Genomic DNA, 24,021 nt, shown 5'->3' on the forward strand with positions numbered 1-24,021 from the left:
CTCACCTTTAATAACAACAGTCTTCCATTCAGTTTTCCCCGGCTGTTGCTGTCCCAGGCAGAGTGCATTTGGTATCGATTGTGACAGGAGCTGACGCGATACAGGAAGCATCAGCTTATGCAGCTTTTTGCCACTGGCTTCATTCACAACACTGATGCTCTGGGATGGTGGGTTGGCAACCTGCGATCTGGGCTTGTCAAACCACCATCCCAGAGCAGGAGGTCGTGGGCCACATCAGAGGGCACTGGTTGGGCACCCCTGCCCTAACCTTTTATTTTTTAGTTTGTGGGATGAACTCCTCCTCCTCCTTGAGGTCTATGCAGTACTGATGCATAGAGGTTTCACCTCTTCCTGACTGCGCTAAAGAAGAATGATGGCTACAACACGGTCCCACATTTACGGGAGGGTGTGTATTTATGTCCTCCCAGAACCCTGCCTCCCTACATACTACCTAGGGCAGTGATGGCGAACCTTGGCACCCCAGATGTTTTGGAACTACATTTCCCATGATGCTCATGCATTCTTCAGTGTGGTTGAGCATCATGGGAAATGTAGTTCAAAAACATCTGTGGTGCCAAGGTTCGCCATCACTGACCTAGGGCGTGCATCGAAAACACTCTGTGAACACAGATGATCACAGATCAGGGTAAAGGGCCAATCACAGCAGCCTTTTACCATGTGATTAGCCGTATCCAATCACAGTGTAAAAAGGATTAGTTATTGGCAGTCCTCTACTCACACTGACAGCGTGTGAGGAGAGCAGGTAATCGGCAATCTACATTGATAATCAGTGCCCTCCTATCAGTGTTGGATCCTGTCTAAAATTGTCCCTAGTATATGAATGTGAGTTAGGGACCTTGGATTGTAAGCTCCTTGAGGGTAGGGACTGATGTGAATGTACAATGCATATGTAAAGCGCTGCGTAAATTGACGGTGCTATATAAGTACCTGAAATAAAAAAAAAAAAAAAAAAAAAAAAAATAAATATATATATATATATATATATATATATATATATATATATATAAAAAATTTTAGATTTCAAAAAAAGGTGCGGCCTTTATTTTATTTTTTTAATCACACCCCAGATGTGATTAAATGCCAACAAAGGACAGCTCTTTCCGTCTCAAATGGTAAAATTGTAGTTTTGGTACAGTGCTGTATGACCGTGCAATTGTCATTCAGAGTGTGACAGTACTGAAAGCTGATTGGCCTGGGCAGGAAGGGGGTGAAAGCACCCACTAAGCAAGTGGTTAAAGGCTAAGTTCACCTTTCTGGGAAAAAAATGAATGCACCATATTTTTCATAAATTTTTTTTTTTCATTTATTACTTTTTTCACTGTAGCCTGCAGAGCGTTGCACCCACAGGATGTGGATCATGGGTGCAATGTCAGGCTCCAGCTTCTCCTCTTCTTACAGCCCTGTGCCCATACCTTTTTTGTATAGGCTGTCAGTCTTAAGGCCCATACACACGATCAGACTTTTTGACAACAAACATGCAAATTAGCTGTTTTGGACCAACATCCGACCGTGTGTACGCTCCATCGGACAAACTTTTTTGGTTTTCATCTGACTTTTGTTGGCTGTGCGAACGGACAAACTTTCTGGCAACAAAAGTCAGATGGAGCAAAGTCTGATTGTGTGTACAGAAAACCATAGGACTTTTGTACAAAGTACAAACAGGCATGCTCAGAACCAATGCAAAAAATCAGACAACAATACAGAAGTTGACCAAAAGTGGCGGTAAAGAGCAGAAAACCCACGTGATTTGGTGAAAGTTGGCTGAAAAAGTCCTACTGTGTGTATGCAATACAAGTTCAGGGCCGACGCCCTTTGTACAAAAATCCAAGGGAAAGTTTGTACAAAGTCCTATCGTGTGTATGAGGCTTTAGAACTGTAAGAAGTGTGAATGGACGACAAGAGTAATGATCAATAATCTCACAGTTCATTGAAATGACAAGTCCATCTGCTGCGGTGGAAGATCCCTGTGGATGAATTATGCGACTTCGCTGGCAGAGGCCCCGCACAGCCACACCGATTTTCAAATGTGACAGTGGCTGCAGGAAAGGGGAACTCTCACCTGCTATGGCAGGTAATGGGGGGGGGGGGGGGCTAAGGTGGAGAGGGGGGTCTGTTTGAACATGTACAGGGGTAACATGTTCAAGTGGTGAACCTATCCTTCAACAAAATTTGCTGCTTGGACCTAGAAGAAAGGGTTAATTCCAATTGTATTTCCTACAGGGTGGATTTGATTTAAATCAAGTCGCTTTTAAATCAAGCCTTGCTACTAGCGATTTAATCGTAGTGTTTAAAGAGCAACTGTCATCTCTGTCCCGCAGCGCCTCCTTCTCTGACCTGCTGTTGACTCACCAACAGTCCCATTCACTTTAATGGGACAGCTGGTGATGCGGCAGTGACACAACAAGGTGAGGGATGTGGATGCCCGCTAACAGGCGCTGCCATGATGGATGACAGGTGCTCTTTAAATGTAAGGACTCATTTTTGCTGGTAGTTAGAATCTTTTAATATTTCCAAAAAAACTGTTCAACTGGCCATACGCTATACAATCTGCTTGTACAATCTCCTTTTTAGATTTATCAAAACTTTAATATTAGGACAAACCTAACAATGCCTTTAGTTTATATCCAATCAGGCAGTCCCTCGTACTACATAGTTGATTTAAAGGAGATTGTACAATCCAGATTGTAAAGTGCATGGCTGCTGTAGGGCTCATGCAGAAAGAACCTGTGTATTTGCTGTATGCATGTAATGTTTGTGGAAATGCGTGTACAGCATACGGGGACCATATTGGATGCTGCTCCTGGCTGACCTGTTCATATCAACAATGAGCAATCAAGCAGTGCCTGTGACACTGATGACATCCTGGGGGGAGATTTACTACAACTGGTGGACACAGAATCTGGTGCAGCTGTGCATAGTAACCAATCAGAATCACTAACTTCAACTGCATGACAAGTCGCACCCTATTCTTTTCAATGGCCCCCATTCAAATCTGTGCAACTTAAAGTGGTTGTAAACCCTTACAAACCACTTTGACCTACAGGTAAGCCTAGATTAAGGCTTACCTGTAGGTCCAAGCAATATCTCCTAAACCTATATGGTTTAGGAGATATTTGCCCGAAAACGGGCACCGCTGTCTACGGCGCATGCGCCGTAGACAGTGGCGCGCAAGCGCACTGAGCGCGGCAGTTCCAAGAATGGAGCTGCCGCATTTGTCGACTCCCGTGCGCATGCGCGGGAGTGACGTCATCGCGGCTTCGCCGAATGACAGCGGCGGAGCTGCGAGACGCCACCAGCAAGATGGATGCGGCGGACTACAGGGGACAGCAGCGACTTCGTTGGCTCCTGTGTCAGGTAAGTGACACATAATGGGCTACTATGCGATGCATAGTAGTCCATTATGCTTTACCTTTGCAGGGAAAAAAAGAGGAAGTAAACTCATCAGGGTTTACTTCCTCTTTAAAAATGCTGTCACTTTGAAAAGGTGCCTATACTACTTTGGTGTGAATTTTTGATGTGACTTTGATCCATAGAATGTAAAGTCAGATCAAAAGTTGCACTGAAAATCATGCGACTTTGGAGACACGCTCATTTGAATGGAGCCTAAACCCTGGAAGCTGATTGGTTACTATGCACAGCTGCACCAGATTCTGTGTGCACCAGTTTTGGTAAATGTCCCCCATTGAGCCATTGATGTGTCAGCAGCGCATGCACAGAATGCCATAGCTCCAGCCAGCGGCAGAGTGATTTCAGTTGTTGCACTGCAAGCTGGAGCTGTGACAACACTCAGTAGCTCTACCTCTAGCATACCTTTAGCTTCACAGTATCCTGTCCTGAGACATAAGGATTTTTTTTTTTTTACTCACAAGTTAAATCCTGGAAATAAATGATTGTGGCAGAATGGGCTGACATGAAGGCACAGCGAGAAGCTGGACTGGTAAAAAAAAGTAAAGGCATTTCTTTTGAAATTTCTTGGTTAGGAATTCTTCAACCTGGTGAGCCGGGGTGCCTTTCTGCGAATATTCGGCAATTTTGGTCAGTGGCTATGCACACAGTGTGAACCGTGGCGGTGGCTGTCCACCTGTCATTTATTTGTACGGGCTGCTGGAACTGTGCATATGCCGACAGGCAGCGGTCAAGGGACTGTTTCTGGCTGCGCACAAACTGGTTGGGACTAATTGTCCTGTTTGTTTTTGCTCATAGCACAGAATGCTGCTGCATCCAGATCTGGCTATTGGCCACCTCCGAATGCAGAAGCTTATCCGGCCCAGATCCCCCATCTGAATGAGCCCTAAGGCCCCTTTCACACTTATGCGACCTGAAAATTGCGTGATTTTTGTCGTGATTTTGATGACTTTAAGCAATACCTGTGTAATCTTGAGGTCAAATCGCATCAAAGTCGGACCCAAGTAGTGCAGAGACTACTTTGAAGGCACACAGATATGAATGGTACTCATTGGAAATCATGGGGTACAACTTCTCATGCGACTTTGCAGTTCCAAGTTGCAGGACAAGTTGCACAAGTGTAAAGCCCCTTTCACACTACAGCGACTTCAAAGTCACGTGATTTTTGCCGTGATTTCGGCTGAAATTTCAACATAATTTTACCGTGATTTCAGGGAATACCTGTGTAAACTTTAGGTCTATGGACCTCAACACGCATCAAAGGGACTACTTTGAAGTCAATGCGACTTGAAGTTGCACAGATATATAAGGTACTCATTGGAAATCATGGGGTACATCTTGTCATGCGACTTTGCAGTCCCAAGTCGCAGGACAAGTCACACAAGTTTGAAAGGACCTATAAGGTGCCTTAATTAGACCATAGAGGGGTAATTTTTTTTATTCAGCCAGCAGGTTGAATGGGGAAAAAAAAAACAGGTTCCTCCATCCACACAAAGGAGGTCGATGGCGCAATATGCCTGCCAGTACATTGTATTCTGACAGCGGGACTCACCACTGTCGGAATACACTGATAAGCATCAGCAGCCGATGAGCAAAAAAAGATTTCCAGTGTGTCACAAAAAAAATAAAAAATCGTTCAATGTTCTAATGTAATAAATAGAATAAATAAAAAATCTGAAATGTTCTATTCCCTTTCTTTTATTTCTTTGTTTTTTAGGATCAAGTTCTTCAGGCCCTGAACTTTCGCAACACTTTCTCTAGCCGTCCTTTTCTGCCATCAAGTCTTATCCCTGCGGAGAAAAGAATTGTATGTATTTTATCCACCTCTGTGTGAAGATGTTGCTTCTAATGACAATTTCCAGCCTTTTACACAAATGTAACAAAAAGGACTTTCTACATCTTGCAAACCAAACTTGCAGATATTGCTGAGAAATATTACGGATTTGGATAAAAGTGTCAATGTTACAGAGAAGCTTGAAAAATAATTTCATATAAATTTTTTTATCTACGAATGATCGAAAAATCTCTCCCTCCCCCCCCCCCCCCAAAAAAAAATAAAAGTTTACAGGCAACCCCCCCTTTATTTATTTTTGTTCATTTGTTTTTAGTCCCTGTTGAGGAGATTCACCATTTCTATTTGACCTCTTTGCATTTATCAACAAAAGTGAAAAAGAGAGAAACTCCCAAATTTTGGGTTGTCACCAGAACAGGAAGAGAGGGGAAATCTTCCAATAGGGACACAAATTCTTCTTCCTTCTTCCAGTTGTTGTTCTTTGCGGTATTCAGCCGGTAGCGGGGGGGGGGGGGGGGGGGGTGTTTTTTTTTTTTTTTTTTTTTACAGCCAGACTTCAGAAAGCAGCTCACATGTGGGATAGGTAGTGGTTTTTGTTTTTGGATCTGTTTAGTGGCCTCCTAGTATTGTCACTTTGGGGTTGATTCATTTAAGTGTGCAAAATCTGTTGCAGCTGTGCATGGTAGCCAATCAGCCACCATCTGATTATAGAGCCCAACAAAGACCCGATGGGCTTTGTTGGGCTCTATGATATATTAACATGAAAGCGATGACGTCGCATCACTTTCAGTTTACCCAGATATAAACAGTGCCATTTTTTAAATTTGAAAGCATTTGATCTCACTGATCTTGGTGTGATCAAATCTTTTAAGGGCAGCGGAGGGATGATGATGATCATGATGATTTTATATAGCGCTGACAGTTTACACAGTGCTTTGCAACTTGAGGGTACACTTTATTACAGTAGGATTTAAAGGGCCCTGCTCATTAGAGCTTACAGTCTAAGAGGGAGGGTCAAGAAATAATAACTGTGGGAAATATGCTGATGGCAAAAATAAATGTAGAGATGTTAGATGGGTGCCAGATGGGCTTCTCTGAGGAGTTGTCAAGGATCGTCTGAAGGTAGACAAAGTAGGAGATAGTTGGACAGGTTGGGGTAGAGCATTCCAGAGGATGGGAGAGGCGCAGAAGATGTCCCTGAGGTTACAAGGGAGCTAGAGAGCTGGAGGCCTTGGGAGGAGCAAAGGGGACGATTTGGTTGGTATTTTGAGTCTAGGTTAGTGATGTAGCTGGACGCCAGGTTGTGGGTGACTTTGTAAGTTATTGTTAGTATTTTGAATTGAATCTGTTGGTTGAGTGGCAGCCAATGGAGGGATAGCAGACACTGCGGTCTGTAAGGTGATGAGCCTTGCAGCAGCGTTCATGATGTACTGAAGGCGAGGGATAGCCTGTTTAGGGGTAGGCCCATGAGGAGGGAGTTACAGTAGTCAAGGCGAGAGATAACCAGGCAGTGGATTAGAAGCTTTGTGGTTAAAAATTGGTTAGGAAGGGGCATATCTTGGAGATGCTGAGGCGTCAAGCTTTGGACAGCAATCAGATATGGGGCTGAAAGGATCATTTAGAGTCCAGGATTACACCTAGGACCTTGGCATGGAGGGGGGGAGGTGTTTGATCGTTGAGCTGCTGATGTTGACAGAGCAATCAGAAGGGGCAAGTGGGGGAGGAAATATGATGAGCTCGGTTTTGGATAGGTTGAGTTTGAGGAAGTGATGTGAAATCCAGGCTGATCCCAGATCTCTCCCTAAAGAGCACCTGTCACATGCCTATTGCTATCACAAGGGATGTTTACATTCCTTGTGACCGCAATAAAAGTGATAAAAAATGTAATTAAACGTTAAAGCAAGAGTGTAAAAACTTTTTTTTTTTTTTTTTTAAGTGCTACTGGCCTCGCACAAAGGCCAATGCATGTATCGTCTCACACGTGTAAGGTATTGCCAAATGCGTCCAATCATGCAGTAATTCTAGTACCAGACCTCCTGTGTAAATCTGTAAATCTAAAGTGGTAACCTGTAAAGGCTTTTAAAGGGTCACCTATGGATAGTAAAATATATGTAGTTTGTCACCATTGCACGGGCTTGCGCAATTTTAAAGAAAGACATATATGGTATCTATTTACTCAGCGTAACATCTTTTATGTTTTACCAATAATTGGCTTATGTATTGTGTGGTGGGTTTAAAAAAAAAAAAAAAAAAAAAAAACGTTGTGCAAATACCATGTGACATAAAAAAATTGCAAAACCCACCAATATATTCTCTAGGGCAGTGATGATGGATGAACCTTGTGAAAAATACATACTTTTACATGTAAGCAATAATGTCAAGAAAAGGCTTAAAGGTCAAGTGGTTAAAATATTTGAAATGGACAAAAAAGTGTTAAAGCAGAATTCTGTATTTTGCTAATGACTGACCGAAGGAGATAATTTAATGACTGCTATTTTTTTTTTTTTCCCTGTTCTTTTAGAGCCTTATGAAGGATATATCTGAAGTCACATGGCCCTCTGTGGATGAAGACGCCGGGTGTGTGACACGTCTGGAAGATGGCGGTGTAAAGGTGTCCTCGGTAGATGGACATGCACATTTATACATGCCCATCTCTCAGCAAGAGTTCACAGTGGAGTTTTTATGTCAGCTCAGCTATATCCCCCCATCACAGAACAAAGAGAACCCAGTGAGCAGTGAACCAAACCCAACAAGTGATAAAACTAGAGACAATAGAATATGGAAATATTCCTCCTGTGTGCTGCAAGAAGACTCCCAATCATGTGTGACAAAGCATGCCTTCCAGTATACATGGCTGGTGCAGCGCTACTCTACAGTGGCATGTCCACTGTCATTCCACCACCCCATGAACTTAGCTCTTCATTTCCACACACAGTCCACACAAAGAGATACAGAGCAATCTTCAGATATTTGTACGATTATTGGTGATGAGTGCTCAAAACATCTCAGGAAAGGAGCTTCATCTGTTTTACCACGAGCCCTGCCTCTCAGCTGTCCTGCACCACACCTGCACAGGTACTTTTTTGTGCTCTGTGTGTTGCCTGCTGCTCTGCCCAGGGCCATATAATGCTAAAGCTAAATACAGAGTTTGGACATCTGTTGGGCACGTGTGCATGATCTGATTTTCTGCAGGCCACAAAGTCAGGCAAGTGTGTGCCAGTAGCTCATCTCTGTCCACATGTTGTTGTAAATTGCGAGGGAATGCATCAGAGTAGTGGCGGAAGGTTTCCGCTTATAAGGGGGGAATAATAGTGATCAGAGCAGGTTTTCTAATGTGTACAATTGATCGCTGGTTCCCTCCTAACAAGTGGGGTATCTACTGTATGTCCACTCACAGATGGTAAGAATCAGGCTGGGTTTCCCTAAAGCACATCGGTATAAAATAATACCCAACAAACCCACCTTCTCCTTCACTAAACAATAGGTACCCTTTAGTGTATACACTGGGGTTGATTTACTAAAAGCAAATATACTGTGCACTGCAAATGCACTTGCACCTGAGCTTCACTTTGCACAGAATACCCAATCGCATGCAAGGAAAATGAAAAAACAGCATTTTTGCTTGCACTTGATTGGGTTTTAGAAATCGGCATTGCTTTCCCTCAGATCTAGAGCAACTGCACTTTCAGTGCACAGTATATTTTGCCTTTAGTATTTCAACCCAAATGACTGCTTCTGCATCCATCTACTGCTCCGGTCACTGCTGGTGCCTTTCTGAAAATTCCAAAGAATAATACACACATGCATGCTTTGCAACCCTCCCATAATGCAGTGCATTGCTGCCTGAATTCCAATCAGGGAAAGCAAGTTTTTGTACAGATCTTTGAGGGGGCACCAGTGGCAATGGGAAATATAGATGGGATCAGAGATAAGAGGCAGCGTATGAGATATACAGTATCTCATAAAAGTGAGTACACCCCTCACATTTTTGTAAATTTAATTTAATTTTTTTATTATCTTTTCGTGTGACAACACTGAAGAAATTACACTTTGTTACAATGTAAAGTAGTGAGTGTACAGCTTGTATAACAGTGTACATTTGCTGTCCCCTCAAAATAACTCAACACAGCCATTAATGTGTAAACCGCTGGCAATAAAAGTGAGTACACCCCTAAGTGAAAAGTCCAAATTGGGCCCAATTAGCCATTTTCCCTCCCCAGTCTAATGTGACTCGTTAGTGTTACAAGGTCTCAGGTGTGAATGGGGAGCAGGTGTGTTAAATTTGGTGTTGTCACTCTCACTCTCTCATACTGGTTACTGGAAGTTCAACATGGCACTTCATGGCAAAGAACTCTCTGAGGATCTGGAAAAAAAAAAAAAGAATTGTTGCTCTACATAACAATGGCATAGGCTATAAGAAGATTGCTGAGACCCTGAAACTGAGCTGTAGCATGGTGGCCAAGACCCTACTGCGGTTTAGAAGCACAGGTTCAACTTAGAACAGGCTTCACCATGGTCGACCAAAGTGGATATGATGCTGAGCACGTGCACTCAACTAGAGGTTGTCTTTGGGAATTAGATGCATGAGTGCTGCCAGCATTGCTGCAGAGGTTGAAGGGGTGGGGGGTCAGCCTGTCAGTGCTCAGACCATCAGCCGTACACTGCATGGCTGTTGTCCCAGAAGGAAGCTTCTTCTAAAGATGATGCACAAGAAGGCCAGTTTGCTAAAGACAAGCAGACTAATAGCAGGGATTACTGGAGCCATGTCCTTTGGTCTGATGAGACCAAGATAAACTTATTTGGTTCAGATGGTGTCAAGCGTGTGTGGCAGCAACCGGATAAGGAGTACAAAGACAAGTGTCTCTTGCCTACAGTCAAGCATGGTGGTGGGAGTGTTATGGTCTGGGGCTGTATGAGTGCTGTCAGCACTGGGGAGCTACAGTTCGAAGGAACCATGAATGCCAACATGTACTGTGACATGCTAAAGCATGATTCCCCCCCCCCCCCTTCGGAGACTGGGCCGCAGGGCAGTATTCTAACATAAGGACTCCAAACGCACCTCCAAAATAACCACTGCCTTGCTAAAGAAGCTGTAGGTAAAGGTGATGGACTGGCCAAGCATGTACCCAGACCTAAATCCTATTGAGCATCTGTGGGGCATCCTCAAACAGAAGGTGGAGGAGCGCAAGGTCTCTAACATTCACCAGCTCTGTGATGTCGTCATGGAGGAGTGGAAGAGGACTCCCGTGTCAACCTGTGAAGCTCTGGTGAACTCCATACCCATACCCAGGGTTAAGGCAGTGCTAGAAAATGGTGGCCACACAAAATATTGACAATTTGGACATTTTCACTTAGGAGTGTACTCGCTTTTGTTGCCAGTGGTTTAGACATTTAATGGCTGTGTGTTGAGTTATTTTGAGGGGACAGCAAATATACACTGTTATACAAGCTGTACACTCACTGCTTTATATTGTAGCAAAGTGTCATTTCTTCAGTGTTGTCACATAAGAAGACAGACTAAAGTATTTCCAAAATGTGAGGGGTGTACTCACTTTTGTGAGATACTGTGTGTATGTATATATAATATTCTATCTATCTATCTCCACTACTTAAAGGGCAGGCAAATGCCTCACTGAAAACAATATGGTGATCCTGTCCATCCTCAGACCTATTGGGATGTACCTGGCAATGTACACTCACGTTGTTAACCCCTCCCCCCTTTTTAATTTTTTTTTATTTTTTTACAGCCGTCATCTCGATACTGCAGCCCTTTTTGCTTGCTTTTTCCTGGCCCTTGGTGTGCTAATTCACTGATTCTAATGAAGGGCACAATTCCACCCAATGACACCAATGATGGGGCACATTTCCTCCCACTGACAACAATGGGGGGGCGCAGGGGGGCGGCGGGATTATTCACTCCCACTAATGCTGGGACATTTTGTACTCCCAATGGCCACAGTCTGGCCCCTTTCTGTTTAGAATGTATGGAAACCCTTGTTATACAGGAAGAACTTCTGTCAATTGCATAGAGGTTTCTGAAATACTTGTAAAAAAAACTTTTGCGCTTCTAAAGTCTGCTCTCATTATTCCAAAAAAGCCCTTCTCATCCTAAAACCTGATACACACAATAAAATATATATAAAAAATGGGAACTGCTAAACGCAACAGTACGCTGTCCAGGAGGGGAAATGTTCCTCGTTAAAAGGTTTCCCTGGCCCGCGAGAGCCCGCGAGAGCCCAGCAGAACTAGTTTTTATCACCCATGAAAAAAAAAAAAGCATCATACTGTTCTATCATATCATATTCTTTAATGATGATGAATATCATTAACAATATCATTCTATCCTCATATTCTAAATGACAGTGAATATGATACAAATATCATCATATTTTTCAATTATTGTATTATATACGGGGGGGGGGGGCGGGTACACAGTAATAGGTTTTTATATAGGTCATTTTTGTATTTCAGTTGCCCAGTGTAGGTTTTATGTTTTAGGTATAATTCTCAACCTATTTTTTTTTTTTTTTTTATTTTAGATGGAATTTTTCTTATTACACTTTGGAACAAGAAGATTTTCTGACAGCTCACCCTCTGCCTTTAAAAGTGATGATTGACAATGGTGTCCTTTACAGGTTGGATGTATTGATGACTATATCACATTTCATTAGCATCTTTTAAGCTATTCAGATATCTAGCAAATATATATGCAAAGACAGCCAACATCCTGAAGCTCATAACTGCCTGAATAAATGGCTTGATGTGTTGGCGTGGTGTTACATACTACATTTGCCATATGCCCTGTGCTGAAACAAACATACAGGGGTTAGCATGGCTGGTTGTTGGTACTAATCACTGTGTGAAGTTTCTGACTGTCCTATCAGGGTGGGGGAAAACCTCCTTTGCAAAGTAATAAACATATTGAAGTACTTAAGGCGGTTGTATACCTGCACATCTTAAAAAACAAAAAACAAAAAAAAACCTTCAAGGCAAAGGCATAATGAGCTAGTATGCACCGCATACTAGCTCATTATGAAATACTTCCCTTGGATCGAAGTTCCCCATATTGCAGCCCAGTCCATGCCGAGGGAGTTGACATCTTGCCCTCTGCATTTTCTTCTGGGTTCGCAGCTCCGGCGCTGTGAGTGACTGGAGTCGTGATGACATAACTTGCGCGTGGGAGTCTTCTTCCCGGCAAGGTCCAGCAGCGTCTGCTTGGCATTCAGAGCGCATGCGCCGCTGACGTCAGCATGCAAAGGGAATATCTCCTAAAGCGTACAGGTTTAGGAGATATTATTTTTACTTACAGGTAAGCCTTATTATAGGCTTACCTATATGTAAAAATTACAAATTGGGGTATACAACCAGTTTGAAGGCCCCTTTCACACAGGCTTTCTGATTTAGGTCTCCGCCAGGTTTTTCAGGTGGAAACAGATCGGACACAATATTCACCCCTATGGCGCAGCGCATGTCAGTGGTGACCTGTCCGCTGCTATCCGATCCTGTCCACCAAATCTAGATGGATGGTGACACTATTTGCTATCTATCGGATGAAAATGGACAGGCGGTCCTTTTCATCCAATCTCCTCATGGAGAACGGGGCTCTAAAATTACTAAAATGAAATTCTAATAGAAATGTGGAAGTGATGTATTGCATTGTATTCTTGGGCAAATTTTGTATGATCTGCTATCATACGAGAAATTGTCATGCTTGTCGCATCAAATAATTTCGGATGAACTGTCATGGTCGGCTCTTGAAAGCTGTGTACCAACAATCAGATTATCATACGATCGGTTCGAAAGCGGTATTTTTCGTAAATTTTCTGATCGTGTGTACGGGGCTTAATGGAAGGACTCTAATAGGGGATCTTGTCTAGAAGTCAGAGTCAAACCAGCAGCATTTGTCAATAACTGAAATATATGTTCTTTATGATGAGTGGCCCTTTAATACTGTAGTATTGCTCTGTAGCGCTCTAAAATGAAGTACATAACATCACTTGTATACTTATAAGCTGCATTCTTCTCATTATTATGTTTTATATGTAAATGTTATAATCTATTTTAGGTTCAATATGGATGGCACTCTTTCAGTGGAAATATACCCAGGAGATGGATCTGTTTTCCGTTCTGAGGCAGAGCACCTCGGAAAATATTTCAAGCATTGTTTCGTTAATAAAGAAATAGGACAGGTAATATAACAGGTGCACTTCCATGAAGAATATTTTAAAACGTCGGATCTAATCATTTACCACTTTCTGGGACTCTGCAGCCAGAGCTCTGGCCCAGCTCTACCCATCTGCTGCAGACTTTATGGGATATGGGTGTCTCCCTCTCCTTGCTGCAATGTTTGCTTGTTATTATGGATACTTCAGTAGGAAATGTGAGACTCTGGCTACATGCTGACCGTGCTCTATTGTCCTGTAAACAAACACTTTTTCACTGTGGGTTTTTTTTTTTTTATTACATCAGGAGTATAGCAGATGCAGCTAACTTTTTGCCTTTTTTATTTTTTGTTTTTTGTTTTTTTGTTACCATATTTATTTATTTATTTTGTATTAAGGTTTTTCAAACAAAACAAGAAGGTGAGGGTCCATACATATTCACAAGGTTATACATTACGGTTGTATTATAACAAAGTACATTAAAGACATGACTGACATGCAAAGTTGTACTTATACAGTTATGGCTGAACTTGCATTGGATTCGCAGGAAAATGGTGCAGGGGCTGTGATTTTTATTTTTATTTTTATTTTTTATTTATTTTTTTCCATACTGGAATCGGATTCAATGGGTGTTCTCACCCATGCAATTTGATTCCTATGCGAGTTTAAAGTTTGCTCTGCGATCTGTGAACCGATCCGGAGGTGTCATTAACATTGTATTGACACCCGGAGCAATTTGCAAAGGGCAGTGTGAACTGCCTGGGGGAGAGATGCGATGCGGGAATCGGCCCTGTAATCTTGCTGGTTCCTGCATCGCTACAGTGTGAACCTAGGCTCAAGAAAAAAACCCTGCCTTCTGATGTATAATTAAGAGACAAAACCCATACGAGTAGGGAGTGAGGCTCTAAGTCCATACACGGACAATATCGGCTGCCACTCCCAGAGCAGCAGTCAGCAGCATTTTTAAAAATATTACTGGCAGATGATCCCTGGGTGCCGGGGAGGCACCAAACAATGTGAGTAGCATTTTCATGTGTGATTGTGTTTTTCTAGAGATGGTTTTTGTGCGATTATATGTGTGTATATATATATATATATATATATATATGTATGTATGTATGTATGTATGTATGTATGTATGTATGTATGTATGTATGTATGTATGTATGTATGTATGTATGTATGTATGTATGTATGTATGTATGTATGTGTTATAGTTAAATATATCTGCTTTAGGCTTGGTTTACATTGCAGCGATGCGAGAATTCCGCAAATCCGCTGCGGGTTCCCGCATCGCATACCTCCCGGCGGCAGTTCACACTGCCCTATGCGAACTGCTGGGAGTGTCAGTGAAATCTTAATGACACCCCCAGATCAGTTTGCTTATCGCAGTGCGATCTGCAAACTCGGACAGGAATCGGATCGCATGGTGTGAACACCCATGCGATCCGATTCTGCTGCGGACCAAAAAAAAGGGTCCTGTTCGAGTTTGGGCCGGGTGCGATGCGAATTCAGCCATACTATGGCTGAACTCACATCGCACAGAGATCGGATGTGATTTGCACTACAGTGTGGTGCGAATCACATCCGGGTCTCGTCACCGCTGCAATGTGAAACCAGCCTTATACACATGTGAAATCCAAGACTGGCCTGTGTAAAAGGAGACTGCATTAAGGAACACCTATAGACGCGCGCACACACAGCAGAGCTTTTGAAAGCTTTCTTTTGATCTCTTTTGACATAAGCTATAAGGGGTCGACTACATGTGGTGAGTCTGGACCCATTGGGACTGGGGCACAGCGCACATGGAGTGAATTGAAGTTTAATAGCACTGCACTGTCGCTTTTAGATAATGTAATTGATCCATATATCAACAAAATTTTTTGCACTTTACAATGGAATTGTTTGGTTAAATGTTTAATATTTTCATGAAGTCACGGATTGCACTTTCCTTTTAGGCACTGACACTTGTTTTTTTTTTTTTTTGGCACATTATTTGCTTGAATGATGATTTTTGACAAATCTTTGCATCAAAAATTTATTTAAACATTTACATTACGTGTGTGTGTGTGTGTGTGTGTGTGTGTGTGTGTGTGTGTGTTTTTTGTTTTGTTTTTTACCACTCTCCTTATGCATCAGATTCCGTTGACCACTTATAATATAAGCCAAAATACAGTAGGCTTGTCCAAAACCATTCAGACCTGATCTACTCATCCCATCAGGTCCTAGATAAAGAATATACCCAATAGAGGTAAAAAGATGAAATTGCATATTGAAACGGCTATCTGTGTGCATTATGATGTCACATTGCTTATTCCTGGCAATGCATTTTATTAGTCTTATGCCCTGTACACACGGTCGGAAATTCCGACGGAAAAGGTCTGTTCAGATTATGTTGTCAGAAAATCTGATCGTGTGTGGGCTATATCGGACTTTTCGCTTCGGAAATCCAGACAGAAAAAGTTTGAGCAAAATCCGATCATTTGTAGAGAATTCCGACGGACAAAGTGCCACGCATGCTCAGATTAAATTACAAGACCAAAGCTTTTGGCTACTAGCCTCTATGTAGTCCCGTCGTACATAACGAATGTCGCCTCGTTCCGAACAATCGGATTTTCTGACAAATTTGTCCAACCATGTGTATGCAACACAAGTTTCGGCCAAAATCCATCTGAAAAAATATGAATTTTGTGGTCGGAATGTCCAACCATGTGAACAGGGCATCAGACTTTTCAGGAGAGAAAACCTATTTTTTTTTTAATTTTATTTTTTTTATTTTTTTATTTGTTTTATGCTCCATTTTGCTGAGTAGGATGTTTATGTAATGTTTTATTTCATTTTATAAAGGTTACTGTGTTATTTGGGTATTTTAAAAGGCTTGGTAGTTCCACCAGGCATGAACCAGGTGTTTTCCAAGATGGTTGGGAGGGGTATGTGAGGGAATAGCAGTTTACCTGACTATTTCACGCTATCCCAAGTCTTCAAAGAATGGACAGTAATAGGACTGTGGAGGTTTTGTCTTGACGCAGGGGGAGGCACAAGATGATAGTCATATTAAAGTGTTTGTAAATCCTTATGTATACCCAGTGAAGGGACTATCCTCAGGTGATACAGAGATGAAAATTTAATCTATCCACCGTCTTCTCTTCTTTGCATCTGTTCAAAGTCCAGAATTTATAATATTTTCTGAGAGCTAAGAAAAGGGACTGAGAGCTGAAGTTACACTCTGCAGACCTCAGTAAGGAGAGGTCTAAATGTTATAATCTATTTTAGGTTCAGCTGTGTAACCCCCCCCCCCCCGGGTTACACAGCTCACAGGAACAGAGCTGAGGCTGTCAATCTGTTGGAGCTCCCTCCCCTGTCACCATTTTTCTCTTGGTGTCAGGAAAACTTGTCAGAAGTGACTCACGCTGATAACAGAGGATGAAAGCAGCAGACCGAAATGGCAATTGGTACTTTTAATTGAGACAAGTACACACTATAGAGCGATATGCTGTGTTCATATTTAAAGTCTGAGGTTTACAACCACTTTAATGGGTGATAAAGGATAAGCTTCTAGGTTAGCCCATGTGTCTGGCCAAGGGTTTTAAATTAACTGTAACTTCAATTTTGTTCTATGTTTTGTAGGTAGAAGACCGGCTGTATACTGTCAGAGACCTGCCTCCAGACAAGCCGAGAGCTTTATATTCAGTCCGTTCCATCCTTTCTCAAGCTAAAAGGTTGGTGCTTGGCTCCAGAGAAATGGATTTCTTCACTTAACTGCTAAAGCTTTCCTAGCAGGTCTAAAGTGCAGGTACCTAAAGCAGCCTCCACAATCCTGCACCGGCTTTCATTGCCTTCACTAAGCCTGAATACCAGGCTGATTGGGCAAAGCTTTGGCAATTCATAGTAATGATAGAGCTTGCCCACCCCCTCCAACCTTCTCCATTGATTCTACCTTTTATCATGCCATACGGCATGAACACTTCTTCCTTTTTAGACACTTTCTGTGATGAAGTCGGTCATCTTATGCAAATCCTGACTTCATCTAGGATGGAGTTCTGTTAGCACATAACAGGTTTAGAGTTTAGTACAGACACTTTAAAAGGAACATATCAAATATGGACTCTCCCACCGCCAGCTTATTTTTGAAGAAGCAACTCCCATAAGGTGTCGGTTTTTATTCTTACTTCAATATTTGGTGCAGCACTGACCAAGCTGAAGTGTTTGAGGTTTTTTTTTTTAGACACATGACATGTGCTTATTTGACACCGGTAGCCACTAAGTAGTAAAGGAAGTATCTGCATGAAGAGCTATAGTTTGTACGTTTTTTTTTTTTAAAGAGAACCAGTAGTGTTGAAAAAAGAGAAATCAGGTTTGCCAATTTGCTCTCTGTAGAGAGATAGCAGTGTGTTGGATGAACTCACACTTTGCATATATATATATATATATATATATATATATATATATATATATATATATATATATATATATAATAATATATCAGGCTACAGAGCAGGCATCTGTAGACTCAGTCACATGTTGAGGGGGAGCACAGATGTTTTTTCGCATAATCCATAAGCAAGGTACTATTTGGGGAAAAATTAACCTTACTAGATACTCCCTCTGAAACTTCAAATCTTCACTGTCTACCATTAAAAAAAGAGCTGAGAGTTCCAATATTTCCAACCTATACTGTCTTGTAGCTGCGCAGTGGTGGCTGCAATGCAATAAAGGTGTGTTGTGTTTTTTTTTTTTTTTATTATTTTTATTTTTTTTTGTGGGTGAGATGGATCCTATGTATAAACTGTTTCAGTGTAGTTGTGTCTGGAGCAGTATATATTGATGAGTTTGTTTGTTTAATTTACTATATTATAAATTCAGTCTAGAACCCCGTAATGATCATGAATAATTACTCTCCCGCCCGCCCATACATGAAATTTCCCTTGAAAGTATCTTTACAATTTTTTTTTTTTTTTATATTTAAAATTTTCTATTGGCCATCTATTATTATTCTGGTAGTGTATGTACTGTGTTTTTTCTGTTCTCCGTCATCTGTAAATCATGCAAATGCACTGTGGCAGTACTCATTTTTCATTGTAATGGGATATTGGTTTAGAAGTATATAAGCCTTTTCCTTCTGACAATCTTTGTCATTTTATCCATATGTATAAGTACGTGGTCTGCATTGCAGAAGGAATGTCTATTGCTGAATTGTGTAATTTGGGATCGGCAGTATCGCTTTGCCATATCGCTGAGCTTTTGTGCTTTAAAGGACATTTGTTTAGAAAAGAGGAATTTTATTAACTTGTTTGGATGGCACAAGCTCCAGTGCATTATCCTTGCTTCACTAGTAAGCCACTGCACTGGAGAAAGCATGCGACCAGTGAATGTTACTTGGTTCTGATATGTATATTTGTTCTGTTGGTGAATGATTCGTAACAAAATCCCCACAGTTTATACTTTAAAAAGCAAGTTTATGAATGGCAGCTCTTAAATTTCTGTACAGGCAGGGCTGGATTTTTTTTCTTCCTGTCCCTTTGTGCCATCCATCCATCCTCGGCAATGCTCATCCATCCATCCTCGGCAATACTCATCCAGCCGTACTCAGCCACCCCCATACACGGCTCATCCATGCCACTACAGTGCCTCACAAAAGTGTAACAGGTAGTCAAATTAGATTAGAAATGTATGCCCCTAGAACACCTGATGGCGCTCCCTGCATGTTGGGCCTCTGTATGTGGCCAGGCTGTGGAAAAGTCTCCCACATGTGGTATCGCCATACTCGGGAGGAGTAGGAGAATTTTTTATTTTTGGGTTGTAAATGTTTGGTATGTACATGCTATGTGTTAGAAATATTGTAGAAATGGACAACTTTTGTGTTTGAAAACATCTTTTTTATTTTTTTTCTTTACACATTTTCCAAAAACTTGTAGAAAAAAAATGACTTGTTCAAAAGACTCATTATGCCTCATAGATTATATGTTGGGTTGTTTTCTTTCCAAAATTGGGTAATTTTTTGGGGTGTTTCCATTTTCCTGGTGCTCCAGGCCCTTCAAAAATGTAAGAGGTAATCAAGAAATGATATGTATAATTTTATGCTCCAAGAATGCCTGATGGTGCTCCCTGCATGTTGGGCCTCTGCATGTGGCCACGCTGTGTAAAAGTCTCACGTATGTGGTATTGCCACACTCAGGAGTAGTAGAATGTGTTTTTGGGGTGTAATTTGTGCTATGCATATGCTGTGTGTGAGAAATGACCTGCTAATATAACAATTTCGTGAATTAAAGAAGATAAATCTTCACCCCCCCCATTTTTTCTTTTCCTTTTTTTTTTTTTTTTTTTTTGCGAAGAATTGTGGGAAAAAATTACAACTTCAAAAAACTCATCATACCTCTTACTAAATACTTTGGAATGCCTTCTTCCCAAAAAGGGGTCATTTGGGGGGTATGTGTACTTTCCTGGCTTGTTAGGGTCTCAAATGAGATTTGACTATCAGTACTTCAGGTGTGATAAATTTTCAGAGATTGGCACCATAGCTTGTGGACTCTATAACTTTCACAAAGACCAAATATAATACACCAATTTGGGTTATTTTTTACCAAAGATACAGTGGAGACGGAAAGTATTCAGACTGAATTTTTCATTATAATTTCACTATTCATGTTATATTGCAGCCATTTGCTAAAATCATTTTTAAATTCATTTTTTTTCCTCATTATTGTACACACAGCACCCCATATTGACAGAAAAACACAATTGTTGACATTTTTGCAGATTTATTAAAAAAGAAACGGAAATATCACACAGTCCTAAGTATTCAGACCCTTTGCTGTGAGACTCGTATATTTAACTCGGGTGCTGTCCATTTCTTCTGATCATCCTTGAGATGGTTCTACACCTTCATTTGAGTCCAGCTGTGTTTGATTATACTGACTGGATTTGATTAGGAAAGCCACACACTTGTCTAATATAAGACTTTACAGCTCACAGTGCATGTCGGAGCAAATGAAAATCAGGAGGTCAAAGGAACTGCCTGAAGAGCTCAGAGACAGAATTGTGGCAAGGCACAGATCTGGCCAAGGTTACAAAAACATTTCTGCTGCACTTAAGGCTCCTAAGAGCACAGTGGCCTCCATAATCCTTAAATGGAAGACTCTTGGGACGACCAGAACCCTTCCTAGAGCTGGCCGTCTGGCCAAACTGAGCTATCGGGGGAGAAGACCCTTGGTGAGTGAGGTAAAGAAGAACCCAAAGGTCACGGTGGCTGAGCTCCAGAGATGCAGTCGGGAGATGGGAGAAAGTTGTAGAAGGTCAACCATCACTGCAGCCCTCCGCCAGTCCAGGCTTTATGGCAGTGTGGCCTGACGGAAGCCTCTCCTCAGTGCAAGACACATGAAATCCTGCATGGAGTTTGCTAAAAAAAACACCTGAAGGACTCCAAGATGGTGAGAAATAAGATTCTCTGGTATGATGAGACCAAGATAGAATTAAGGCCAAAAAGTTCTAAGTGGTATGTGAAAGGGTTAATCCTGTGTCTAGGGTGGTCCCTTCAACCTCTCAGACCTTAGATCCAATGTATTGTATAAATTCAGAGCGCTCTGGAATCAATTCTCAAAGGACAAATAAAACCACACACACACCATGGCGTCCTTCGAGAACTAATTGTATTGAGTTATTACAAAGCGATTGATATAGTATATTTCACGTCATACAGAATAAGACATGCGCAGTAGACATCAAGACGATTACAGCTGGTCAAGACAAAAACGCTATTGTTCTTTGTTCTAAGCTAGCTGAATTAATATAAGAAAAGATACATAATTCCTTCTGTAGCTAAAGAATGCTGAGAAACAGTGTGAAGGTTATAGATAAGTGTGTGAGAACACATGAGTTAGAAGAATCTCATGTTGAGACAGTTATCTGAGAAGTTAAAGGGGTGTTCAAACTGTACATATTGTAAAATGGAAGTTTGTGGATATTAAAATGGCTGACAGAAACAAGATGGATGCTTAACATAACCTTTCAGTATGTGTGGAGAAAACCAGGCACTGCTCATCACCTGTCCAATACAGTCCCAACAATGAAGCACGATGGTAGCAGCATTATGCTGTGGGGGTGTTTTTCAGCTGCAGGGACAGGAAGACTGGTTGCAATCGAGGGAAAGAGTACAGGGATATCCTGGATGAAAACCTTCTCCAGAGTGCTCAGGATCTCAGACTGGCCCGAAGGTTTACCTTCCAATAAGACAATGACCCTAAGCACTCAGCTAAAATAATGAAGTAGTGGCTTCACAACAACTCCGTGACTTCTTGAATGGCCCAGCCAGAGCCCTGACTTAAACCCAATTGAGCATCTCTGGAGAGACCTAAAAATGGCCGTCCACAAACGTTTACCATCCAACCTGACAGAACTGGAGAGGATCTGCAAGGAGGAATGGCAGAGAATCCCCAAATCCAGGTGTGAAAAACTTGTTGCATCTTTCCCAAAAAGACTCATGACTTCATTAGATCAAAATGGTGCTTCTATTAAATACTGAACAAAGGGTCTGAATACTTAGGACCATGTGATATTTCAGTTTTTCTTTTTTAATAAATCTTCAGAAATGTCAACAATTCTGTGTTTTTTCTGTCAATATGGGGTGCTGTGTGTACATTACTGAGGGGAAAAAAATGAACGTAAATGATTTTAGCAAATGGCTGCAATATAACAAAGAGTGAAACATTTAAGGGGGTCTGAATACTTTCCGTCCCCACTGTATGTAGCAGTATAAAATTTGCCCAAAATTGTATGAAGAAAAATTACTAATTTGCAAAATTTTATAACAGAAACTAAGAAATTATTATCCTTTCCTTTTTTATTTTTATATTTATTTTTTTATTTTTTTTGCGCAAAATACCACTAAAAGAAGGCTCTATTTGTGTGGGGGGAAAAAAGGCAAAAATGTAATATTGGTACAGTGTTGCATTACTGGGTATTTGTCATTCAAAATGTGAGAGCACCGAAAGCTGAAAATTGGTCTGGTTAGGAAGCGGGTTTAAGTGCCCAGTGGTTAAACATCATGCACATGTGTTAAGTAGGTCCAACTATGCCCCAGGCATTATTTTGTATACTGGCTCAGTAAATCCTTATGGCACCTTTTTAATTTTATTATTGTAGTATTTGTGTAAGGTAAAGTGGACAGACGTTTTGACTTGGCAGGGTCACACCATTTCTTAGACAGATTTAGCAGTTAACTGAAATCATTGTATTTGTCTGCAGCCAATCTTTCTGTAGTAAACTTCCAAGGCTTCATATTTCCCGTTTGTTCCCCTGCTCTGTAGGTTTCTGGAACTCTGTTGCAGTAAGAAGCTCAGTCTGAACTCCCTTTCCTACTCCTGCTGCTGGAAAATGGTATGGTAACCCATCTGTTGAACTTTTTTATTTTCATGTGTAATTAGACTAACCAATTTCCTTTCCACAATGTAAATTGTTACAGAAAAGGCTCACCTCTAAACATATTTGCATGCTGTTTGCCGTGTATTGTACATGCTGACTGATTTGAATCTTTAGAAAAATTTTACTATAGTTAATTTGCATGAGGGTTTTCCTATACACACTGCTTACAGCTGAACAAAAACTTATGTTAATCACACAGTACAAGACATAGGCTTGATATTCATAGACTCTGTTTTAAGGTGGTAAGTTCAGGTGATTGAAAACTGGTAAAACGTTTCCCCCAGACGTCTTCAAAGGTCAACCGTTGAGAGATGGATCTCCTCCTCACACACAGGAAACTCATTGCCAGTAATTTCTTTAAAAAAGGCGGTTCCTGGTCAGTCTTAAGCCTCGTACACACGATCAGATTTTCGGCAGGGAATTGGGTGACAGACTGTCTGCCTAAAATCTGTCCATTAGTACACCCCATCAGACAATTTTCCAACTTTCAGCCAACAAATGGTGGTTGACAGGCTAGTAAATTTTCGATGGACAATGATCTGTTGTCAGATTTTCGTATTGTGTGTGTGTGTGTGTGTGTGTACACAAGTCCAAAGTACAAACACGCATGCTCGGACTCAAATGCTCAAACATGACATTAGCAAAAGGTGTCCAAAGGGTGGCGCTCAAGAGCTGAAATTCCACATAGTACGTCATTACGTTTGTGTTTGTTGGCCGACAATTGTGCGCCGTTAGTATGCAAGGCAAGTTCCTGGCATACGCCCTACAGACAAAAGTCTGACGCTCTGTTGCCCAAAAAATCTGATTTTGTGTGTGTGTGTGTGTGTGTGTGTGTACAAGGCTTTAGTGTTTCCTCTGTCCAGAGGAGACATGTTGCCTAAAGGCCGAAGACATGGGGCGTCCCTTCCATGGGCCGACAACATCACCGGCGTGCGCCAGGGGAGCTGGTCCGGCCCCCTTAAAGGCACTGAGAGCAGGTATGGCCAGCTGGTACCTTTTTTTTTTTCTTGCTGCAGGAGTCAGCGATTCGCCATGGAAGATGCAGGAGGAAGATAAGCTCTCATCTGCCCAGGGACACAGGCACCAGCAGGACACCTATTTTGTTTTCCATATAGGGATCAGCAGGCTAGTTGGTGATCTCTTGCAAGCTGGGGCACTACACGGGGTTCAGATGTCACTGGGTATGCATGCTGTAATTGTTGGTTAAATGGTGTGTGTGTGTGT

General features: G+C 41.6%; 1 protein-coding gene across 1 annotated transcript in view; it reads left to right on the plus strand.

Annotated features, from left to right (window-relative positions):
* The window catches only part of CUNH5orf34 (chromosome unknown C5orf34 homolog), a 45,288-nt gene that overhangs the window by 1,630 nt on the left and 19,637 nt on the right, over nucleotides 1–24,021 (plus strand). Inside the window, exons 2-7 of the mRNA XM_077462778.1 lie at nucleotides 5,144–5,233; nucleotides 7,740–8,293; nucleotides 11,758–11,853; nucleotides 13,284–13,407; nucleotides 17,008–17,099; nucleotides 22,683–22,752. Of these exons, the coding sequence (XP_077318904.1) occupies nucleotides 5,144–5,233; nucleotides 7,740–8,293; nucleotides 11,758–11,853; nucleotides 13,284–13,407; nucleotides 17,008–17,099; nucleotides 22,683–22,752 (1,026 nt within the window). The remainder of the gene's footprint in view (nucleotides 1–5,143; nucleotides 5,234–7,739; nucleotides 8,294–11,757; nucleotides 11,854–13,283; nucleotides 13,408–17,007; nucleotides 17,100–22,682; nucleotides 22,753–24,021) is intronic.

Source organism: Lithobates pipiens, unplaced genomic scaffold (genome assembly GCF_037356315.1).
Source record: "Lithobates pipiens isolate NorthernLeopardFrog02 unplaced genomic scaffold, aLitPip1_a1.2 Scaffold_3, whole genome shotgun sequence".
NCBI lineage: Eukaryota > Metazoa > Chordata > Amphibia > Anura > Ranidae > Lithobates > Lithobates pipiens.